Below are 21,920 nucleotides of genomic sequence, written 5' to 3'. Positions count from 1 at the left end.
AAAACCCTTTCCCTTTGTGCAGAGGAGGAACCTCATCTGTAGCTCCAAAAAAGAGAAGAGACTGCACCTCTTGAACGAGGACAGCCTTGTGAGAGTGGGTTTTGAAGAGAGATGAGGAAGGGGGAGGAACTGAAATAAACTGAAGACTGTATCCAAGTTCCACAGGACTTAGAACCCATTGATCTGTGATAATATGGGCCCAAGCACACAGGAAGTGGGATAACCTGCTGGAAAAAACAGGTGGGAGAAACTGGTGTAATGCAGACTGGTAAACTGCCCTCAATATGGCAATCAATCAGACTGCTTGGCATTTCTGGGCTGCCTGGAAAGAGTCCCAGAGGCAGAAAAATGCAGATTCCGCCTCCTGTGATTTGCCCCCTTCTTTCTGGACTGGTCAGAATGTCTAGGCATGAACAGCTGATAAAGCTGGAATGACTGAGGGAGGAACTGTTTCTTTTTAGGATATGGGGTGTAAATTCCTGAAGACTTCAACTTAGCCCTCCAGTCCTTCAGACAGTGAAGTTTCTCATCAATGTGCTGCAAAATAAGAGTCGGATCCTCAAAGGGTAGACCATGTATCATCTGCTTCCCCTCCTGTGGAAGAGCCAACAATTAGAGCTATGAGCATCTGTGCATCACTACTGCAGATGTCATGGCTCTGACTGCCATATCTGCCCCATCCAGTGAAGCCTGAAGAGAGGTCCTGGAAGCCATATTGCCCTCTTCCAGTACTGCCAGAAACTCCTGTCTGGCATCCTCTGGCCATTTTTACATGCATTTAAGGACATCATCCCAGAGGGAGAAATCATATCTAGTCATCAGGGCTTGCTGGTTCGCAATGTAACATTGCAGGCCAGCAGTGCAATATTTTTTTCCATCTAAAAGGTCTAATCTCTTTGCCTCCCTTTGGGGTGGAAGAAGGTTGTCCTAGACATTCCTTTGATTTAGTGCCAAAACCACTAAGGACCCTGGGAAGGGCAGTGTGTAGAAATGTTCAAATCCCCAGGAAGGAACATCGTATCTCCACTCAGACCTCTTAGCTGTTGGAGGCAAAGATGATGGCATTTGCCACAATACCTTTGCAGGCTCCAATATGGCTCACTTATAGGGAGCATCAGAATGAAAGTCCTGTCAACCCCAATACGTCACCCACCTATGAGAGGACAGCAGCAGTGCTTTATCATGAAAACAAGCGCCTAAGCTCTGCTAAGAGAAGTTCTTGTTCCACAATATGGCCAACTACGGCAGCAACTGAGACACGTGTAAATCACATTGAGAAGAGCTCACCATTTATATTACACAAAATAAAGGTGCAATTAGACTTTGGTATGCTATCAGGTGACCTATTTGGCATGCTAGGACAGGAGACCTCTCTCTCGAGAAAACTATGCATTATGGTGCCCATCTAGAATCATTTTAAGACACATCTTTCATATTTTGCACGTTAGTAGATGGAGAACCAAGACTTAGATTTAGGGGTGTAAGACTATGCTGAAGAAGTAAAGGGTCAGGATTCTCAAGGGTGCATTAGAAATCAAAGTGATACTGAAGATTTCTGCCAGCCATGTCACAAAAATAGCCACTTAGTTTCCAAGTACTTAACACACACTAATCTAGTTTACTTTCACCCTTCAAGCAAATATTTTGTACTCTAAAATCTTGTGCAGTATCAAAGACAAAATGTAATCCAATGAGGGGGGGAAACTATTCTATAAATTCAATTTAATTTATTGACAAAACTGGAGACACTTATGTCAAATGCAAAGTTGAGAAATATAATACAAATTAAGTTGAAAACAAAATACAGTGCAGCCAATACTGAAGTGCTTCTGTTTTCACTGTTAATGAAAGACTCTTGTCTTAAAAACAGTATTCATAAATTCAATTATTTTTCCAAGCAAAAAGTGACAACGTAAACATACTCTACCACTGTGTAATTCTACTCCATAGAATTCAAGGGTTCGTGCTATGTTTATATAACAGGACTCTGCTTCAGATTGCTTGAGACCACTAAAGAAAAAAAAAAAAGAAGTTATTAATTTTAACTACCTTAAGTTAGAACAAGAAATTAAGCTCACTGACTTGACTATTTTAACTTATTACAAATGTTTCTTTTCAAAGCAGAAGAATCCTGTAGTCTGGAGGCTGACAGGTTGATCATACCTGCAAATAGCACAGAAGTAGCTAAAAGATTCAGTATTTTAGCTCCTTCTAGATGCCTCCTATATAATCCAGGGAATTGCATCACAGCCCCATTTGAGCATAAGAATGGCCATACTGGGTCAGACCAAAGGTCCAACTAGCCCAGTATCCTGTCTTCCAACAGTGGCCAATGCCAGGTGCCCCAGAGGGAATGAACAGATAATCATCAAGTGATTCATTCCCTGTCACTCATTCCCAGCTTCTGGCAAACAGAAGCAACTTTCAAAGTCTGAACCTTTAAATAACTAAAAACATAAGGCATAACTATTCACAGGGGTGGAAAAGATTCCATACCAATTGCTATTCTCACACAGAGTCATGTTTGTGCTTCAGTCTGGTGATTAACTGAAAGTAGCAATCAGCCTACCCCAAAGAACAAGCAGAGGAAGAGCACAATGAAAGGAGCTAATTAAAGAAACCCAGCTACCAAAAAACAATATATGAAGAAGTTACGTCTACTTTAGTGTTTTATGAATGAACAAAGAAATTAACAGAAAGCTACTCCGCAAATCTCCTCATAAAACCTTCTATTTGTTTTTGCCAGAGATGTGGTAACAGACCTTGATAAATGTGCTGCAAGATTTAGAAGAGGGTTTCCCCCAGTCTTCTTGTAAGCTTCTGCATTTGCTAACCTGAACTGCTGGGATATGTTGGCTTTGAAGCTTTCACACCTTTGTTCTTCCCAGCATAGAAGAGGAACAAGACATGAAATTTCCTAATTGGAAATAATTTGATCTGCAGGTGTCACCATCTGACCTTTTGAAACTCAGTGCATTTAAGGCAAAACAAATTAAGAGTTACCTCCTGGTAAAGATATGTCAGAATCCTCCAGTAGTTCTGACTACCACTTTGTTTTTTTAAAAGGCCTTTACAGACAATGCAACATACTAACTGATCATTCTAGCAGAAGTGATTGAAATCCAGAAAGACAAACTTAATAAAAAGGAAGTATAATGATGAAGGAAGCCCAGTCCAACTTAGTTACTGCCCTAAAGGATCTAGGGATGAGAGGAGAAAAAGACAACCATTTGCCAGATGAACTTCTGAAGGCAGTTAGTGAGGTACCTTGATTTGAGAGTCCTGAGGCTAATGAAGCTACCAAATGACCTGAAATCAGGAATTGTAAGAACTGTCATGGCCTTACAGCTATAGTAAGAAAGCCAGGTTATGAAGACTTTCCAGATGCAGTAGTAACTCTAGATCAGGGGTTCTCAAACTTCATTGCACCATGACCCCCTTCTGACAATAAAAATTTCGACATGATCCCGGAGTGGGGGCAGAGCCTGAGCCCGCACAAGCCCCGCCGCCTCAGGCAGGGGGGCCAAGCCTAAGTCCAAGCCCCGCTGCCCCGGGCAGGGGGGAACCCTTGAACTTCCAGTTCCGCGCCACAGAAAGTCTAACACCAGCCCTGGAAACCCCATTAAAACGGGGTCACAACTTACTTGGGGGTCCTGACCCACAGTTTGAGAACCGCTGCTCTAGATGTAAAATCCTTCCTAAATCAAAGGAGACCATCTAGGAGGTACTCAGTATAAACCTTCACGTCCATTCTCTCAAATTCCAGGTCATTAAATATGTCTGTTAGTCTGCCTGGAAGTGGGTACTACAGTGACCACTGCAACAACAGATCTACAGCAGGACTTAAGGACATCTCCAACCAGGAAAACCAGGGCCAACAATGTCAAAAAAGAATGAAGTGGATTACATTGACTATGTCCTTCTCTGATCACTGTGACAACACTAGGAAAGAGTGACTTGGGAGGATGACATATATCATAGGGTATAAGCATAACTAGCCACCATTCTTTCCTGAGGTCCAGGTAGTTTACTCAGAACCGCAGTTCCACTGACTGCTGCATCTAGAAAACTGCCAAAAGGATACTGTTCTTTGAACATTGCCTGGAATAGGAAAAGTCTTGGAGATGTTTGCATCCCAGGACTGCAACCCAACACATCTCCTACTATGTTGGAACAGTAGAGAGAAATCACAATAATCATTTGGTTATCTGACAGTTGATTAATATAGAAAGCTAAGAATTGAAGTCTGTGTGTTTATGAGTCCTATCAACTGCATTTGCAAAATTTTGATCAGGGCCTTAATTCTACTAAGATGGAGGAAAACACACACAATATGCCTACAGAAAAGGAGCAGATGTAGTATCGTAAGCCCTAAACTAAACAACAGAATTTAATCATGAGTCTTTCAGAGTAACAGCCGTGTTAGTCTGTATCCGCAAAAAGAAGAACAGGAGTACTTGTGGCACCTTAGAGACTAACAAATTTATTAGAGCATAAGCTTTCGTGGACTACAGCCCACTTCTTCGGATGCTGTGTACATAACCTGCACCAAAGCTGTAGGTGTCCAGAAAACCAAATCAAAGAAGGAATCAGAAGACAAGCATAAAAATCCCACCTGCTCCGGTGAAGAGAAATGTTTGGTCACCTAACCAGAGACAGTTTGTCAGCATGTTGAGTGGACAAGCTGAAACTACTCCTCGTATCTCTTCCCAACACTCCTGGCAGTCTTTACCCCAAACCAAGAGTTAGTGATATGTCTGGAACCCCTCATGCTAGGTATATATAGGATATGTTACCCCCAAAACAGAACTTGTAGTTTCTGTAGCTTTTGCCCTAGGGTTAAAGTGTTGATCCTTTTCCTCAAAATTGCTTGTCAAACTTGGCTACTTTCTTAACAATTTTGTCTAAAAGCATGTTACCCATTTGGATCAGGTGGATTCCAGAGATGGTGTCCACCTCTTCAGATCACAGTCAGTTGGCTCTCCTAGCTACTATGGTACAAAATAAAGAATGATCAGAAAACCTTGTTATAAAAATCACATATCTACAGAAAGGAGAAATCTTTTTGCAGATTTAGAATGTTTTGTGTGAGTTGAAATAAGAAAGGACAGCCAAGATTCCTGAACGTCTGCAGCATTACCAATTAGTTATGGTGTCAACAGCTTTCCTAGCAGATAGTGTGCACACACCAGTGTCTAGAACAAGTGTGTTCAGGAGACTTCTGTGAGCTGGACTCAATCTCTCTCCAAGCTATGGCAGTGTAATGGAGAGAGATATGAAAGTCTTGTGTCAGAAACCACACTGTACATGAGTTTGTCAAGTTTGTAGCATCTTTGTGTGACCTAATCATTTCATCAATTCCACTTTTAAGACTATTGAGGGCAAGAACTCAAACGGGAAACCTGGAAGACATAAAGCAGGACATGGCTATTTACAGTGCAGTCCCTGCAGTTGTGTAATCCCCATAAAGGGACAGAATTTAAAGGGGACAATCTGGTCTAGGAATTATGTATGGCCTATGGCAGATTTTGCTAACTCACATCAGCTTAGACAGAGTCTATCATCCCAAATAAACAATTTCCCAGGGACCCTAATAAAGGATGGGAAAAATACTTTCATATTTTTTTCCTTCTAATGGACTCCCTTTAGGATATAGGATGTGTCTTAGTGGATCAGATCCTTGGTCTAGCTAATCTAGTATCCTGTCTCAGACACTGGCAATCACCAGATACTTCCAAGGAGGATGTGGAATAATCAGATCCTTCATGAAGGTCTCAGCCTAATCCCTAATAGTTAGAGATTGGCTTTAACCCCCAAGCAGAAGGTTTCAAAGGAGGGATTAGGCCCATTAGGAAGTGTGAGGTTCTTTACTAGGCAAATCTGCCCATGGGTCATCTCCTCAATTATCAAAATTTGATTGCTTCAAATGAGGCAGTTAAACTCCTTGATTATCAGTACTTTGGTGTACCTGCTGAGTTATTTACCATCACCTATCACAAATAAGCATCACAAACACCTGACTCCAGTATTTAAATACTCAGAGAGGAGCCTGAAGAAAAAAAGGAATCTCTTTCCTCACAGGCCCCATCTTTATCCATATTCATATTTTCCACTGCTCTGCAGGGATCCAACTAGTCACTCACTTCCAAAGATGACAGCTGTCTGCAGTGAGAAGTTGACTTCAGCCCCTCCATTCAGTGCCCCTTCACAATCCTCCACTGGCAAGAGTGATTTCTAACAGTCCCCCACCATTTTCAATTAACTGACTTATATCTGCATCCAGCATACAGGTTTCCAGCCACACCAGTAACCCCACATTTTTGGTACAGACTGCCAGCAGGGATGGGAGGAGTCAGCTTCAGCTTGTCCAGGCAAAGTGAACAACAGCCCTGATTAGCAGTGGCCATTGACAGGGAGAGCCAATACCCCTTACAGTGTGGGTGTTACCTCACTTGTGCCCAGGGTTTGGCTGTCTGACTACTCCAGATATTCCATGACAAGGGCCTGGATATGTCAATAGGGGAGGGAGTAGACAAAGTGCAGAACAGTACCTAAGAGGAATTGCCAGAACCATTGGGTCTACAGCCTAAATCCTTGAACTATGAAGAGCTGCTGTGAAAAAGCTGTTCCCTGTGGTACAGAAGCAACATACAGGAGCTGTGATGCAGCACACAGGCTTCTATGGTAGAAGACTGGAAGACACCAAGATCTTTATCATATCTCCTTCTGTGGCCTTTGTGGTCCAGTTAATCCAGTCCATCCATCACAGTCTAGAAGATTCCTTCTATATGTGAGGACCAATTTTCCTTTAGTGTTTTTCATCTTCATCTATGTCACTAACATTCAATGGATGCAAGACTTCTTTTTTCACTTAAATTAAATACCTTCCCCTTCCTACCCAACTAATGTTTGCTAGTTACACCTCGCCAAACAAGCAACACAGAATTAAAAGGGTAAAAAGTGACAGATAGATTGAAATTTTTAGTTTTGAAGGACCTTTACATTTTTTATTTTTGCCTAGAAGCCTGAATTTAATTATAATTTAGTTCAATTTGAAGTATTTGTTATGATGGACATAAAAAATAAAAGGTAAACCAAATAAATTTTAATTTGATTTTAGATGAACTTTAAATAGTCAGAAAATTAAAAAGATACTGTAGTACTTTTTTCCTATGTGTTGCAGTCTAAAGGTTAAAATTTTAAAATAGAAATAGAAAGTACTAGGCATAATGTAGCACAGAAGTTAACTATTGTCCTGAAGATAACCTCTTTCCTGACTCCTGACCAACAGACTTTCCTTAAAGATACCCAATCCTAGCAGCAAATGTCAACAGTCAGACATTAAGATCCATTTAACGCATCTCTGAGATTAAAACAAAAATGGAAAATTTCATCTCAAAGGTAATGTAAATAAGTTATGAAAACAACAAAAAAGTCACAATGTAAATTAGAATTCTAACTTCACTCTAGTAGAACATTTGCTAATGCCTTTAATAACTATCAATACAGTACTAGCTGTGTTAGTAACATATATATAGTCAATAAAAATGTTTCCCCACTTATCCCACACAGCAAATTTCAGCATAGATATGTCAAAGGAATCAAGAAATCTAGCCACAGAATACATGCAAACCAAGCCCACACCCAACACATTTTTTCACTAATGACTAACAGCCATAATGATTCAAAACATTTTAAAATGACATATCTGGCCAGCTGTAATTAGCTACCACCTTTTCTATCTTAAACAGTAAAACCCACCAATTATTCATGCTTTCCATAGCCCGATGAGAATCCCACAGGATTTTGATCATGGTCCAAAGCCCTCTAAAGCAAGGAGCTCTCAAAGAAATGCCCTCAATGTCTGCCTGACACCAATATTAATTTATTATACTTTATAAAATAATCAGTGGCTCAATTAATGAAGATTTGTTTTTAAATTTAACTTATGCTATATTCCCTAGTATATAACTTTTGAATACATATATATCAAAATCAGAAAACTTAAGCTTATTAAAAACAATATTAATGTAACATTCAGGAATATTAACCTTCCCTCCCCTCCCCAATTTTCTTTTTGAACTCATGAGGTGGGGAAGGAGAGGGAATGGGAAAGATATTAAAAGTATGTGTTTACCTGTGCTGTTCATGTAGTGACTCTACTTTGGTTAAAAAATCTTCGTTCTGATCTGGTATGAAACGATAATTTGAGAGATATCCTGAACGATGTACTGAAGAGTTATGGTCTCCAAACTGAGCTGTTAGGGGAAAAAACACATGCACAAAAAAGGTTTCATAGACAGCCTCAGCTTAGTGTAAATACTGTTTACAGGAACTCCCCCTTCCGCACTAAATGGCATATTAACCAAGAGTAAGTATAGTTGTGGAAAACCGCAAGAATTAAAGATTATTTCTCACTGACCACAGTTTTGTTTAACCTACTCAATCTTAAAACAGCAGCAAATGAAAATCTCTTCCAACATATAAGTATGCTTATCATAAATACATTTTTGGGCACTGATTAGCTTAATACTTTGTTCAGTTACTCATTTATTCATACTTTTGCTTTGTTTGCCATAACAAAACTTGTTAGACTGCACATATTGCACCAGCACAGAATATAACCATGTAAAATGTCACAGGTGAAACAGAATTGTCTAAATCAGGGAAATCAAACTGAGCCCATTTGACGTGTGTGTGGCCCCCTTACAGATAAAGAATCTGCAGACTGAAAATTCATTTTTTAAAAATGTCTTGTATTTAAAACTATAAAGAAAATCTTCCAAACTTTAACTAATGTTGTTTTGACCCGTTTTAACTACCCAGTTGTCATTTATCCATCTTAACTGAGTGTTAACATTTCTCATGATAACCAATTCCTAATTTGTGCATGGATTTACAACAATCATATATGCACAATCATATATGCACAAATGGCCAAATAAACAAAGGATGGAAATAGTATTCTAGACAAGTGCCCATAATCATATTTTCCCACTGGGCGATGCTGAATACAACAGTAAATGGACATATAACAAAAATGGACATATTGTTCTCTAGCAATGGGATATCTGCTATAAATTGAAGGACAGCATATGGCCCTAACTTTGTAGCCTCAGCCCATGAACACAAGTCAAAGATGTAACTCGGCCCTTTCCACAAAATAAGTTTGACACCCTTCGTCTAAAGATCACCCTTTATGGATAGCAAGTCAGAGTTTGTTAAGGTTTTTTTGTTGTTGTTTTGGGGTTTTGTTTTGATTCAAGCATTTACCTGCTGCTAAAAGAATTACCTAGAACTAATTTCAGTGGAATTCTAAGTTCACAAGTATAGATGTACACAAATGATTCAGCAGTAATGCTTTCATATGCCAATCAAAAAGTGACATGATACTATGCAAATCACTAGAACATGAACTATTTTTCTTAGCACAGAACAAACAGTACTTATTATAAAACATTTAAAGCATTAAAAATATAGATAAAAGTTACTTGTAAGATATTTTGTGGATAAGCACAAGAACACATACTGGTCTGCACTGCAGAAAATTCAGTATACAATAAAGCCTTGGCCAAGTCACCCAAAGTACATTTTTCTAAACAAGATGCCATTATTTTACAAAAATGTTAAAGGCCATGAAATATGAAATGGCGGGTTAGCCAAAGAATCAATATTTCTCCATAAAAGAACCCGTAGCACAACAATTGAGGATACCTAAAGCAAAGGGAATGCCGAATTTAGGAATACTGGCCAATTAAGATATGAAGGAAAAACCTCTACGCCATATGAACCTTAACTACTGAGATATAAAAGAATGAAAGTTGTCAGCACCTGCGAAAATATAGTCCCATAGCTACTTGTCAGCACTAACTGGGGTCACAACGTATATTTAAATGGAAGAGAAAATTAATGGACAAACATGAAGTAATTTAGTTTGGTTACTGTAATGTTCCTACTGTCCTTTGCTCCTAAATGCCTTTGAAAACAGCTTAATTTTTGTACTAGTTAGCAAAACCGACTCTTGGCAGAAAGATTTGGATTTAATGATAAATATCTAAACAAACTTTAACAATGTTTGTTAAACATTAACTCTTCCTTTGAAAGCAAACCAGTCACTTGTATGAACTGTGCCAAACTGAAAAAATTCCATATACTGCAACACATTAATGTAGATCCAGGCCAATGCCTTGCACAGATGTGCACAACTAAAGGCTAAGGCTATAGAACCACAAACTTATTAACTGTTTATCCAAAGTAATCTATGCTTAATAATGATATCAAAATAAAATATGCACATTTCAGACAACTGTGTTTTGACTGGCGTGTATACTTATTTTTCCTTTCCAGCAATTAAAATTTCTCAATCTCTTCCATATAATCTCTGACCAAATATTTTTGTTTTTTTGGGCAAAGCTGAGCGAGGCTTTTTTTGTTTTTTTTTTTTCATACCAAAGTTGGTTTGAAGCATATTCTTGTCAACAGGAGACTACATTGCCAAGAATAGTACATCTTAATTTTCTACTTCAAAATCTATGCTTGTGTTTCTTATCGTAATTTTACCTTCTCTAAAGAGAGTACCTATTGCTCAGTGATTCATTATGAGGTTGGGTTCTTCTAATTCATCTTCCAAACATGTAGGCTCCTCTTTTCTCTCCCCCTCCCCGCCTCCTTCCTAGCTAGGGTCATCCTTGTCAGGCCAGCAAGGAGGCGCAGGTTAGACTTGCATCTCCAACTCCCCAGACAACTGCAATAGTTGAAGAGATTAACTATAATAAACTCTGCTTAGTACACATTGTAGAAGAGTAGTCTCAAGCATCATCCCACTTTTTTTTTTTTTATTACCTAAACAATGGAAAAGAATTAGGATGTTTTCATCTTTCCTGCTTGTGGGCATCTGATGCTCTATGATTCATTGTATCTGGGAAGTAACCAGCAGTATAACAATCTCAACAAACATGAAGAAAACAATCTTCAAGGTAATGGAGCCAAGGGGGCGGGGAGTGGGAGAGAGAAACACAACTTTTATTTGAATTTGCATTGATCATTTAAAATGTATCTGAAAAGTTTTAATAAAGAAAAAAATCAAAGAAAAAAAAAACAGAACCATTCAAAAAGCCATAGTAAACAAGGAGAGCACACCTATTTAATCGTGCTCGGTCAATGCCTGCAATAAAGACCAAATAGCCAAGTGGCAAATTCCTTGGATGAACCCTTTAGATAATATGCCTAACAAGTAGCACAGTTGTGAGAGTCCTCAACGAGGTAAAAGGATGTTGACAAACATTTAAAGGCCTGAAAAATTCCTGTGTCTGTCTGCCTATACATAGTGGATATTTATGCTTTGTGGCCCTGGCCTCCCATGTAATTCTAAAAATGGTTCAGATTTTCCCCAAGGATTAGTTTTGTATAGAAGACATTCACTGCCTGGTTAAAGTGTGTAACAGTTTCTCTTGGTTGTTGAAAGGCTTAGGTCATACACAAGGTAGATAAAAGGACTTGGGGGGGGGGGTGTGGAGAGAAGAGGAAAGACGAATAGATTTGTAATCTGCAGTGTTGCTGTAGCCGTGTTGGTCCCAGAATATTAGAAGACAGATGAGGTAATTTCTTTTATTGGACCAACTTCTTTTGATGAGAGAGACAAGCTTTCAAGCTACACAGAGCTCTTCTTCAGATCCAAAGAAGAGCTCTGTGTAGCTCGAAAGCTTGTCTCTCTCCTCAGGAGAAGTTGGTTCAATAAAAATTACTTCACCCATCTTGTGTCTCTAAACAGATTTGTAGACAGTTTCTAGATTTGAGCAAGAAGTCCATGAACTTTCATGAACATCCATGCTCCTCAGGCTTAGTACCTCAGCTGCTGGAAGCCTTCGTGTTTGAGCAGACCTTTGAAAAGAAAGTCCCACCAGACCAGGAATCCAAAGATGCTCAATTGACAGAACTATGGAGAATTATGGGTGAGTAGGTGACTATGTTTCTGTTAGCTAACTGAGAATTTCATTATTATCATTCTTCTATGTGCAATTTATGTCCAGTCAGCCAGCCTGTAGATTTGCTCTTTGCCCAAATGCGATTGAAAGATGAAGGAAGTGGTCTTGAAAAATCTATGCACAAATTCCTTTGGGACTATTTCAAGAGATTTTCTGTCTGATGTGGATTGTTTAAGAATTCTTTCGGATTAAGCCATTGGGGCTGGAAATTTCCTTTAGGAAAAGGTAAACCCTGATGTGGAAGGCTTGAAAACTTTGGAAGAAACTCCTATTTTACTATTTATAAGATACTAAGGGAAAATATTATTAAAGCCATAAGACTTGGAAGGCCTTGACTAAAAAAGAAAATAAACCCCATGTTACACTAACACATTTTATTGAAAGCTTCAGCTAATCACCTCAACTATGGTACAGCAATCTCCAATCTATTGGGTTGCACAGCCTCACCACTGTAAAGAGCTCTGTTGCTGCTGCTTCAGCAACAGCACTTGCTTGTGCCCCAGGCTATGGCTCCCCTTAAAGGGACAGGGACCGTCATTTTTTAAAATGTATTTGCAGAGGAAAGAGATGATACCGAAGGGGGAACAAGAAAATATCTGAGCAAAAAAGCCATGATGATATGGTTTTAAAACTGGGCAAGCTCCTTCCTTAACACTGACATTTTACTGCAGGATCACAGTCATTCAGATTGTCCAGGGGAGTTGGCAGACTGGTAATATAAACGACAAGCTGAGAGTTGCTGGCAGGCCCAAAAAAGTGATAGTCTAACCGCTCTGCAGTGGAAGAAAACTGGCAGGAGAGATATTTAAACTACCTCTAATCTGCATATTTTAGCAATTTGGGTGTTCTACAGCCATGACAGGCTGGCACATGTGTTTGGCTACACTGCTACATTGGTAGGACTAAAAGGCATGTGAGGCCACGCTGACCTGATGCACACAACTGAGAAAGCCTGAAATAGAACAGAATCAGCATGTGGAATTTTTAGGCACCCATACAAGAGCAGAAACTGGTTCCATATCTTGGGAATTCAAACCACCTAAGTTCATCTACCCCAGGGGTTCTCAAACTGGGGGTTGGGACCCCTCAGGGGGTTGCGAGGTTATTACATGGGGGGGGTCGCGAACTGTCAATCTCCACCCTAAACCCTGCTTGCCTTCAGCATTTACGATGGTGTTAAATACATTAAAAAGTGTGTTTAGTTTATTAGGGGGCTTGCTGTGTGAAAGGGGTCGCCAGTAAAAAAGTTTGAGACCCACCGATGCACCCTCAATTAGTTATTTTAATTGTGATTTCAGTTTCAGAGCTATTGGGAGTCAGAGCTGCCCTCTGGAAGAAACCCTGATCAAAAGCTTGAAGAAGCAGGGCTTAAGATAGCAATCACAGGGACTGAGAATTGAAGCTAAGGCCTTCCCTGGAACAACTGGGGAAAAAAAAACACCTAATTCTGGCATCCTAGGGGGTCTAACGCCATGGACTTTTCTTACTCCTCTGATTTACCAGAGCCTCAGAAGCACTCCTGGACTCCATTTTTCACCTTAACCAGCAGAGAAAAATAGCAAAAGTCTTATAGTTTCAAAACAGACCAGATCCTGCTGATGGACTTTTGGCCCAAGTAACCTGGGGTTTGAACGTCATTTCTACAGTGGGAGAGGAATGAATGGTGAAGGGCAATGGAGCCAGGCTGGGAGAAGATTTAAAAACAACAACCATATAGCCTTCTGCTTAGAAAAAGAGAGCAGAACTCTAGAAGAACCTCCTGCTTCTCCAAGCAAGGGCGAGGGACTGGAGAGCTGTAGATGTAAGCATACAACACCTTCAGCTGGCACATTGAGAAATTAGGAGCAAGAGTGAAAAGAAAGAGAGGTACCTATGTGCTTGGACAATATGGAGGAAGAACTTAGTCATAATGAATCACAATTTAAAGCACTCATTATAACCATTTATTTCTTGGATTGGGGCCTTACTATAAGAACTGACAGCAAAAGCAGCAGCAGTAGTAGTAGTAAATCTGCTACATGAGGTTTTAACTAAAAGCAGAGGATATATCAACTGTGTAGGACAATCTATTACATTTCACTTTCTAGAACTTTGTGGGCAATAATCTTAGTTTACAACATAAATAATAAATAGAAAAATAGAAAAATAGGACGGGATTTGGCATTTGAAACGTTATTTAATTGAACTCATGAGTAATAAATTATTTTAAAATATTTGAAGAAAATATACATCTCATTAGTGACTGCTTTTAAGAAACAAGAAATTCAAGATGTGCTGAATATAAAACACAGTGTGCAATATATAATGTTCAACATAAATTCAACATGAAAAGTAACATTTAATCTGCATATCCCCAATATCTGAAGAACGGTCTTTGTAGTTATGATAAATCATACAGTCACATCAACTAATCTGACACAGTCATACAGATTGTTCTACTCTACTGTAATTTTTTACTACCATCAAACAAAGCAAAGTGTAGCATAACCAAAAGGCAATGTATCAGAACAGTTTTATTTTAGAACTTCACTACTAAAGCCAAACAACCATGAAAAGGCAATATGTAGAAACAGTTGTTTTTCCAGAAGCATGATCTATTCCAGGCAACCACAACTACAGCACTGAGTGGTTAGCAACATTTACAAAACTGAAGAAAACCTATAATAAGAATAAATTATATTTTACATGTGAAAAAAAGAGAATGAATGAAATAATTTCCTATACAAGAAGTCGTCCTGTGAAAAAGAAATGAAAATGTAAAAATAAATATAAAACTTAATACATTATGAAAGCTCAAAGACAACAGCCACATGTTTTTAACCAACAATTGTAGGTAATCAACACCTTAAGATTAATCTCCTCCATACACAAGAGATAATGCATGAGGAAATTGCCGCTGAAAAGTCATAGTAGTTTAGCAAGAAATGGGTCAAACTGGGCTAACCAATGGTAGTTCAAGCCAGCAACTCCCCTCCCCCAACCCTGCCCCCCTGCCCCAGGCTGCTATTTTGTACTCCAGAATCTCAGATTTCATTTAGAAGATAGTTAAATTAAAATCCAAAACTGAAATGACAATAGTTTATACCACCTATTCTCAGATAAAAACCATTATCAGTAATCTATATCATATCATTATAGAGAATGATATATTCAGTAAAAATAATGGAACCCTATTAGCAAGACAATAGACATGTATTTTATTCGTCAGGGCAGTATTTTTCCCTATTATTAGGATATCCCATATTTTGCTGAACCCCGAGGCTCACAGAATGAACATGGGGATTACACAAGCAGCAACAAAAACTATAGTAGCTTACAAAAGGAAATGAAGGAGGGAAACAATTTTTCAACTGGGAACATCACTGTCTACAGATGGCAGGGCTATGGATATAGATTTACGTGAAAAAACCCAAATATGCTAGAAAAAATATCATATATACCCTACAGTCTATACACTGTAATCTTACCATTAGTCACCCCCTCCCCCAGTAACATGAGCCTTCCCTCCTCTTTAATTGCCTTTCTCTATACACTGCTTTATGAAATACCTCCTCACACCCTTAGTTCATTCGTATTAGCTTTCCTGGACGCTCCCGCATAGAAAAACCCTTAGAGTGAAAATATGTTTTAGACCAATTCATACCGTAAGTTTTATACAGAACACAAATGAGGGCACTGATTATTTCTAATTCTTGAATCAATCTAATATTTTCTATAGCATAAATTTAATGAGCATGCTATCTCTATTTAGTGAAACTGCCCTAGGCATACAAATATAGATAACGGGTCATGTATTCTTTCCTTCCAAGTAGCTCCTTAATCCTTCTTTACAATGCATCAGTTTTAGCAACAATTTTGTCCAAGAGGATAGGTAAAGAAAGTCTTCTGCACTGGAGTTATCAAAACAGCTCAGTGGAAGATAAAGAACAGCTCAATGATGGTCAAATATTTTACCAGCCAAGAAAGATCTGTCATTACTTACACTGTACGGCATAAGATGCGAGGACAACAGCAGAATTAAGAGGGCATAACAACCTGAGAAAAGAGAAAAACAGTTTTTTTAAATATATATACTTACACATAGCATGAATAGGTAGAATATTAACCATTTCTCTGCAATGTATTTTGTAACGTTTAATATTAATCTTCAGCAACTCTCACTGACTTTTTTAAACAAAAGACAATAGTCATAGCATAGTAGGGTGATGAAATTAAGTTATGTAACAGCTCATTAATGGAATGGAAATAACTTGTCTTAAATGGATATGTTCATATCCTTGTTGGATGCTTATTCTGGAAAGTGAAAAGGAAGGAAAGATTTTCTTGCTTTGGATATAACTTTAATAACTGCAGTCTATTATTTTTAACATGAGACATGAACATTAAAATTAGCCAAGTGCCAAGCGTACAAATGCAGCTCTGATCTACAGTCTACACAGAACTTGCTATCAATTTTTAAAGACAACAGGTAATGAAGATGAAAGGTTTGGACCACATTTTAGACTTTTTCACAGATGCAGACGAAAGACAGAAGGACATCAGAGCCTTCTAACTTATGCCTACCAAGCAGAGACTACGTAGAAATGAAGTCCATGAAATCTCCTGAGGACAGGGACTCTTCTCTGCTAGGACCATCTGAGGGTTAGAGGGATGTGGCAGGCCAGGGAGAGGAGAGCATGCACCACACTCTTAAGGGGTGGTACAGTCACCATGCTACTCCTTCCTCAAAGGAGATCTACTTTTGAAGCACAGACAACTTGTGCCTCCTGATACCAGAGGGAGGGAAGAGGGGGACAACGTATAGGGAGGGACATGTGATTGCCCCTCATGTCACCTCTGGAAGGAAATTCCAGCCCCACCTCCCTGGGCCAGAGCAGCCAATTCCACGGGTTCCTGGGGGGCTGAGGCCACAGGAGCAGGTGCTTCTGAGCCCAGCTGGGACTGGCCCTGGCCCTGGCCCGGGAAACTTTCAGCACCAATGTCTCCCCAGAGCTCACCGATACCACAGCAGGGGAGCACGGGAAATGCCCCTACCACCAGCGGAGCAGAGGGGTGGGAACCTGCTTCTAGCACTTTCCCCAGCGACCTCCTGTCCTGCACCCAGCCCAGAGACCACCCTGTTCTCCCCACCCTACCAGAATTACCTGCAGGGGGTGAAGGGGGCTATGCCTCCCCTGGCACATTTCCAGCTCGCTCAACCCCACTCCCTGGCAGCCAGCCCTGGGCGGGAGCAGGATGGAGCCCCTTCTCATGCCAGCTGAAGTGGCCACTCAAGAACAAGGTCGCTGCCTCTGTGCAGCGCAGCAGCTGCCTGAGAGAGCGCCCAGCTGGGGAAGCAGCAGCAGCAGCCTGCCCCCTACACTCCCTGCCCGGCCCAACCTTCTGGGAACAGGGACCAAACAAGCTGGAAATGTGCCAGAAAAGGGGAGGCCTAAGTTTCTTCTGGCACAGCAGGCTATCAAGGTCTGTGCGGGGAGGGGAGAGGCGCCTCCCCCACCGTCCCAGCCTCGGATCTGCCACGACCAGGGGAAGAGATGCCTCTCCCCAATCCCAAGCCTTGCAGCTACCGTGGCTGGGGGAGAGGCGCCTCTCCCCTGGCTCAGGCTGCTGCCACAAGAGAGGGCTGGGGAGTCCTCTCTCCCCAGCACAGCCCCAGGATAGCCTGAACCCCAAACCTCTCATCTCCGGCTCCACCCCAGAGCCCTCACCCCCAGCCAGAGCCCTCATCCCTCTGTACCCCAACCCTCTGCCCCAGCCCTAAGCCCCCTCCCACACCCTAAACCCCTCATCCCCAGCCCCACCCCAGAGCCCATACTACCAGCCAGAGCCCTCACCTCCCCACACACACACCCCAACTCTCTGCCCCAGCCCTGAGCCTCCTCCCACATACCAAACCCCTCGGCCCCACCCCTGCCACACATCACCTACATATTGGTGCACATAACAAAATTCATTCCAGACATGGATGTAAAAAATTAGAGGGAACATTGTGGGAGCCTCTGGCTTGCTCAGTCTCTATCCCCAGCAGCCATGCCCGGGAGGAGAGCAGAGGGGAAGGGCCACTGCCGCCTCCCCAACCAGGTTCTCACAGGCAGTCACTGAGCTGCACAGAGCAGTGACCAGAGCGGCTACCCTCAGAAAGCATAAGAACCGGCTTCGTCCTGCCCCTTCTGCTCTCTGCCTGGGCTTGGCTGCCAGGAATAGGGGCCAAACATGTAAGGGGGCAGGTGCAGCAGGAGAAGGACAGAGCCCCTCTCCCTCACCCAGCAAGCAGAAATCTGGGGGAGGGGGCGCTTCCCCCCAACACACACACATCACCTATGTGAAGCACAGTGCCCACTGGAGCTCAAATGAGACAGTTTCCTCTGGCACAGTCACAACATGGGTTGCTCCTTTACAGAACCAACTAGCTCTATGGATGTTAGTAACATTGTCATTTGCCTGTTTTTGTAAAGCAATATTCAATTAAGAATATTTTTATGATAGCAAAAAAATCTACTCAAAAAGAGATTTTTTTTCCTCCTTCACTGTTCCTTTTTATGTCCAGCTATTGAAGAAAGATTACTTCAATAAGAATTTTTCATTACCTTCCTTCCAAAATATCTGTCTTCAGTTGTAAGAAGAATAAATGCCTAGAAAACAGAATTTGGAAGAGTTGATTCATGTTCAAATATCAGATTTAATCATTTCTAAGAAATCTATATATAAAATTAAGTTATATGCATGTATTTACAAACAAACTATATGTACAAAAGTATAAGCCTACTTGGATATTCCTTTAAATCTTTAACTATGTGACTGCTCACGGTCATTCACAAGAATTAAGGTCTTTTGTAGTTCCTATTAAAAGCCAGTTCCAATCTTTAATTAGGTTAAAGGGTCACTGTTAAATGATGAAAGGTTTCCTTGGATTCAAATACTAAACGCACTGCCTCCAAAGTGCCCCCACTTAGTCAGTCTCAGGGGATAAGAGCCAGTTAACTCAGTCTTATGCATAAAATTGCAGAATAAAACCATTAGAAAATGAGGCTTGCCTAGCTCCCATGAATTTTGATTTTAGATCCAACCATCTGTCGAATCTGTGTATCAAACATCTTCTTTATAACAATAAATTATTGGTTTCAAGAGCTCATTCATAAAGTAGCTCCAATGCCCTCATATTTAAGATAGGATCAGAAATCTTAGTTATACATGAATCAATCACAATTTCTTTTTATTCATACATTCTAGTCTTTGACAGCTATTTGTATGGCACATAAGCTGGTATAATTAAAATTTAAAAGGACAATTTAGTAATGACATCTAAAAAGGATTTGAACTCTACAAATGTTTGCATATTCATAATGTAATAGTGGCTGAACCAACTTTTTATTTGATTAAGGTGAAACTCAGTGCATGGTCTGCATGTGCTCTTCTTAAAGGAATAGCCACATGAAGTTACTATGTTATCAAATACATTAAATACATAATGCAAAAACATCAAGATTTACAATTCATTTGTCAAGTCTGTATGCTCTGCTTGAAAATCATACATGCTTCACCTGTCAGTCAATGGATTCATAGATAAATACAGAATTGTGCATTATGCATTTTAACTATGGAAGCACTGTTTACAATTCCATAGTTAAGGATGAATTAAATTTAGCAGTTAAAACTGGGATTCAACCACTGTATTATTATTTATTATTTGTATTATCATAGCACCTAGGACTCCTATTCATGGACCAGGATCCCACTGTGACAGGCACTGAACAGACTCAGAAGACAGAGACACTCCCGCCCCAAAAGAGCTTATATTTAGATTATAAAATAAGAGAGAAAAAATGGATGCAGACAGAGTGACACTGGAGTACAAGGAAACAATAGGACAATATTGGTCAGCATGATAGGCAGTGGTCTCTGCACAACAGCAGCCTAGTTGGCAAGTTCTTTTAGGCCTTGCAACAAAGGAGAGTTTTAAGGGTTTTGAAGAAGGATAATAGTTAGTTTTGCGGAGCTTCTCTTGCGGAGAGACAGCATGGAGGTGCCTGTTTGAAAACATAACAAGTGGGCAATAGAAGCTGATATCATGGATCGACTGGAGACAGGAGTCATCTTTTTGATACTTAATGAGAGGTTATAGATAAAGTGGTAATAGGTAATGAAGGACCTTGAAAGTAAAGACAAGTAGTTTACATTTGATACAATAGAAAAGAAGGAGCCAGTGAAGGGATGCAAAGAAGTGTGACATGGTCAAAGCGATTGGATAGGAAAATGATCTTTGCAGCAGCATTCTGAATGGGTAACAGTGGGGCAAGATTGCATTTGTCAAGACCAAAGAGAAGAATGTTGTAATAATTGAGACATGAAATGATAAGAGCCTGGACAAGAGTTTCAGCTGAGTGGAAGGATAGCAAAGGCTGTATCTTAGAGATGTGATACAGAAAGAATCTGCAAGACTTAGACATAGCCTAGATGCGAGGACCTAAAGAGATCCAAGTTAAAGATGACACCTAGGTTATGGGTCTGAGTGACAGGAAGAATGGTGGTGCTGTTCACAGTGAACAAGAAAGGAGGTTGCAGGGAGGGTTTTTTTCAGGGGTGGTGTGTGAGAGAGCAGAGATTAAAAGCTCTGTTTTTGTTTGAAACTGACAGCACTTTCCCTGAGTACAGAACGAGTTTTCTGAGAATTTATAAGTAAATCTTAGTCTGTGAGTTAAAAAAAATTATTTAAAACGGGTTCTTTAATAAATGTAGCACTCTATGTCACAACAAATTTTTTGTCCTTATTGATTTCAGTAACAAAACAGTCTTCAAAACTTCCTATGTAGTAAAAACTCACTGAAATCTTGTACAATTTAGGCTAGGTCCACACTACCCGCCTGATTCGGCGGGTAGAGATCGATCTTCTGGGATCAATTTATCGCGTCTCATCTGGACGTGATAAATCGATCCCAGAAGCGCTCCCCCATCGACTGCAGAAATCCTGCTCGCCGAGAGGAAGAAGCACTGTCGACGGGGGAGCTTGCCTGGACCACGTGGACCCGCAGTAAGTAAACTTAGTTCGATCTAGGAAACGTTGACTTCAGCTACGCTATTCTCGTAGCTGAAGTCGACGTTTCCTAGATCGATCCCCAGTCCCAGTGTGGACCAGCCCTTAGCCTCACTCCCATTAGGAACAATGTGAGATGGTGTTCATTTTGAAGAAGGGCTTTGCCCTACAGTGACACCACAAGTAATTTTTTTATATGAATAGGTCTTTAAAATCAGTTTAATCTAATCGAGGACTATAAACACTGTTATGCACTTATAGTTGTATGGGTATTGTATGGCATCACTATAGAACTGAGTTATGGTTGTCTGAGTGCCTTCACTGTTCACTTCCAAATCTCAATATGTTTGGATTCTTTTATATAACTGTAAGGGGTCAGACTCACCCCGGCGGCACCCCCTGCTGGTCGTCTGGGGAATCAGCTCAATCCAGCCCGGAGCGCCCTCTGCAGGCCAGTGATCCACCTTGTCGTCTGCACTGGCCCCCGTGTTCCTCCCAGGACCCTGGTGCCCCTTGCTCTGGGTGCTGCCCCCTGGCAGTACCCACACACGCTGGGTCTCCCCTCCCAGGGGAACCCCCACCCACTAACCCCACCTCGCCTCAGTGCAAGGATACTGCCAGTCATCGTCTAGCCCCACGCCTGGGGCAGACTGCAGTATCAGCCTACTCATCACTGGCAAGGAGGGTTTGGACCTGATGCCTTGGCCTACACCTTGGTTGCCCTCTGCAACCCCCAGTACCCCTTAGCCTAATAAGAGGCCGCAGCCTGGGGCTTTCCAGGCTGGAGCTCCCCAGCTCCTTAGCCTTTCCCCCGCCCTGCTCCACTCAGGTACTCTGTCTTAGCTCCCTGCAGCCTTCTCTTTCTGAACGCAGAGAGAGACTCTGTCTGAGCTCCTGGCTCCCTG

The 21,920-nt window shown here is 40.9% G+C and overlaps 1 protein-coding gene across 4 annotated transcripts in view; it reads right to left on the bottom strand.

The window, feature by feature from the left end:
- Nucleotides 1-21,920, bottom strand: part of PTPN3 (protein tyrosine phosphatase non-receptor type 3) — a 287,151-nt gene that overhangs the window by 157,086 nt on the left and 108,145 nt on the right. For all 4 annotated transcript variants that reach the window (XM_054018775.1, XM_054018773.1, XM_054018774.1 and 1 more), the window contains 4 exons: nt 18,572-18,616; nt 15,967-16,019; nt 8,138-8,258; nt 1,923-2,010 (listed from right to left, as the gene is read on the bottom strand). In XM_054018775.1, coding sequence (XP_053874750.1) covers nt 1,923-2,010; nt 8,138-8,258; nt 15,967-16,019; nt 18,572-18,616 — 307 coding nt within the window. The remainder of the gene's footprint in view (nt 1-1,922; nt 2,011-8,137; nt 8,259-15,966; nt 16,020-18,571; nt 18,617-21,920) is intronic.

The sequence above is a fragment of the Malaclemys terrapin genome, chromosome 2 (genome assembly GCF_027887155.1).
Source record: "Malaclemys terrapin pileata isolate rMalTer1 chromosome 2, rMalTer1.hap1, whole genome shotgun sequence".
NCBI classification, from domain to species: Eukaryota; Metazoa; Chordata; order Testudines; family Emydidae; genus Malaclemys; species Malaclemys terrapin.
The sequence above is the reverse complement of the archived record's forward strand: the minus strand, read 5'-3'. Positions and strand labels throughout refer to the sequence as shown.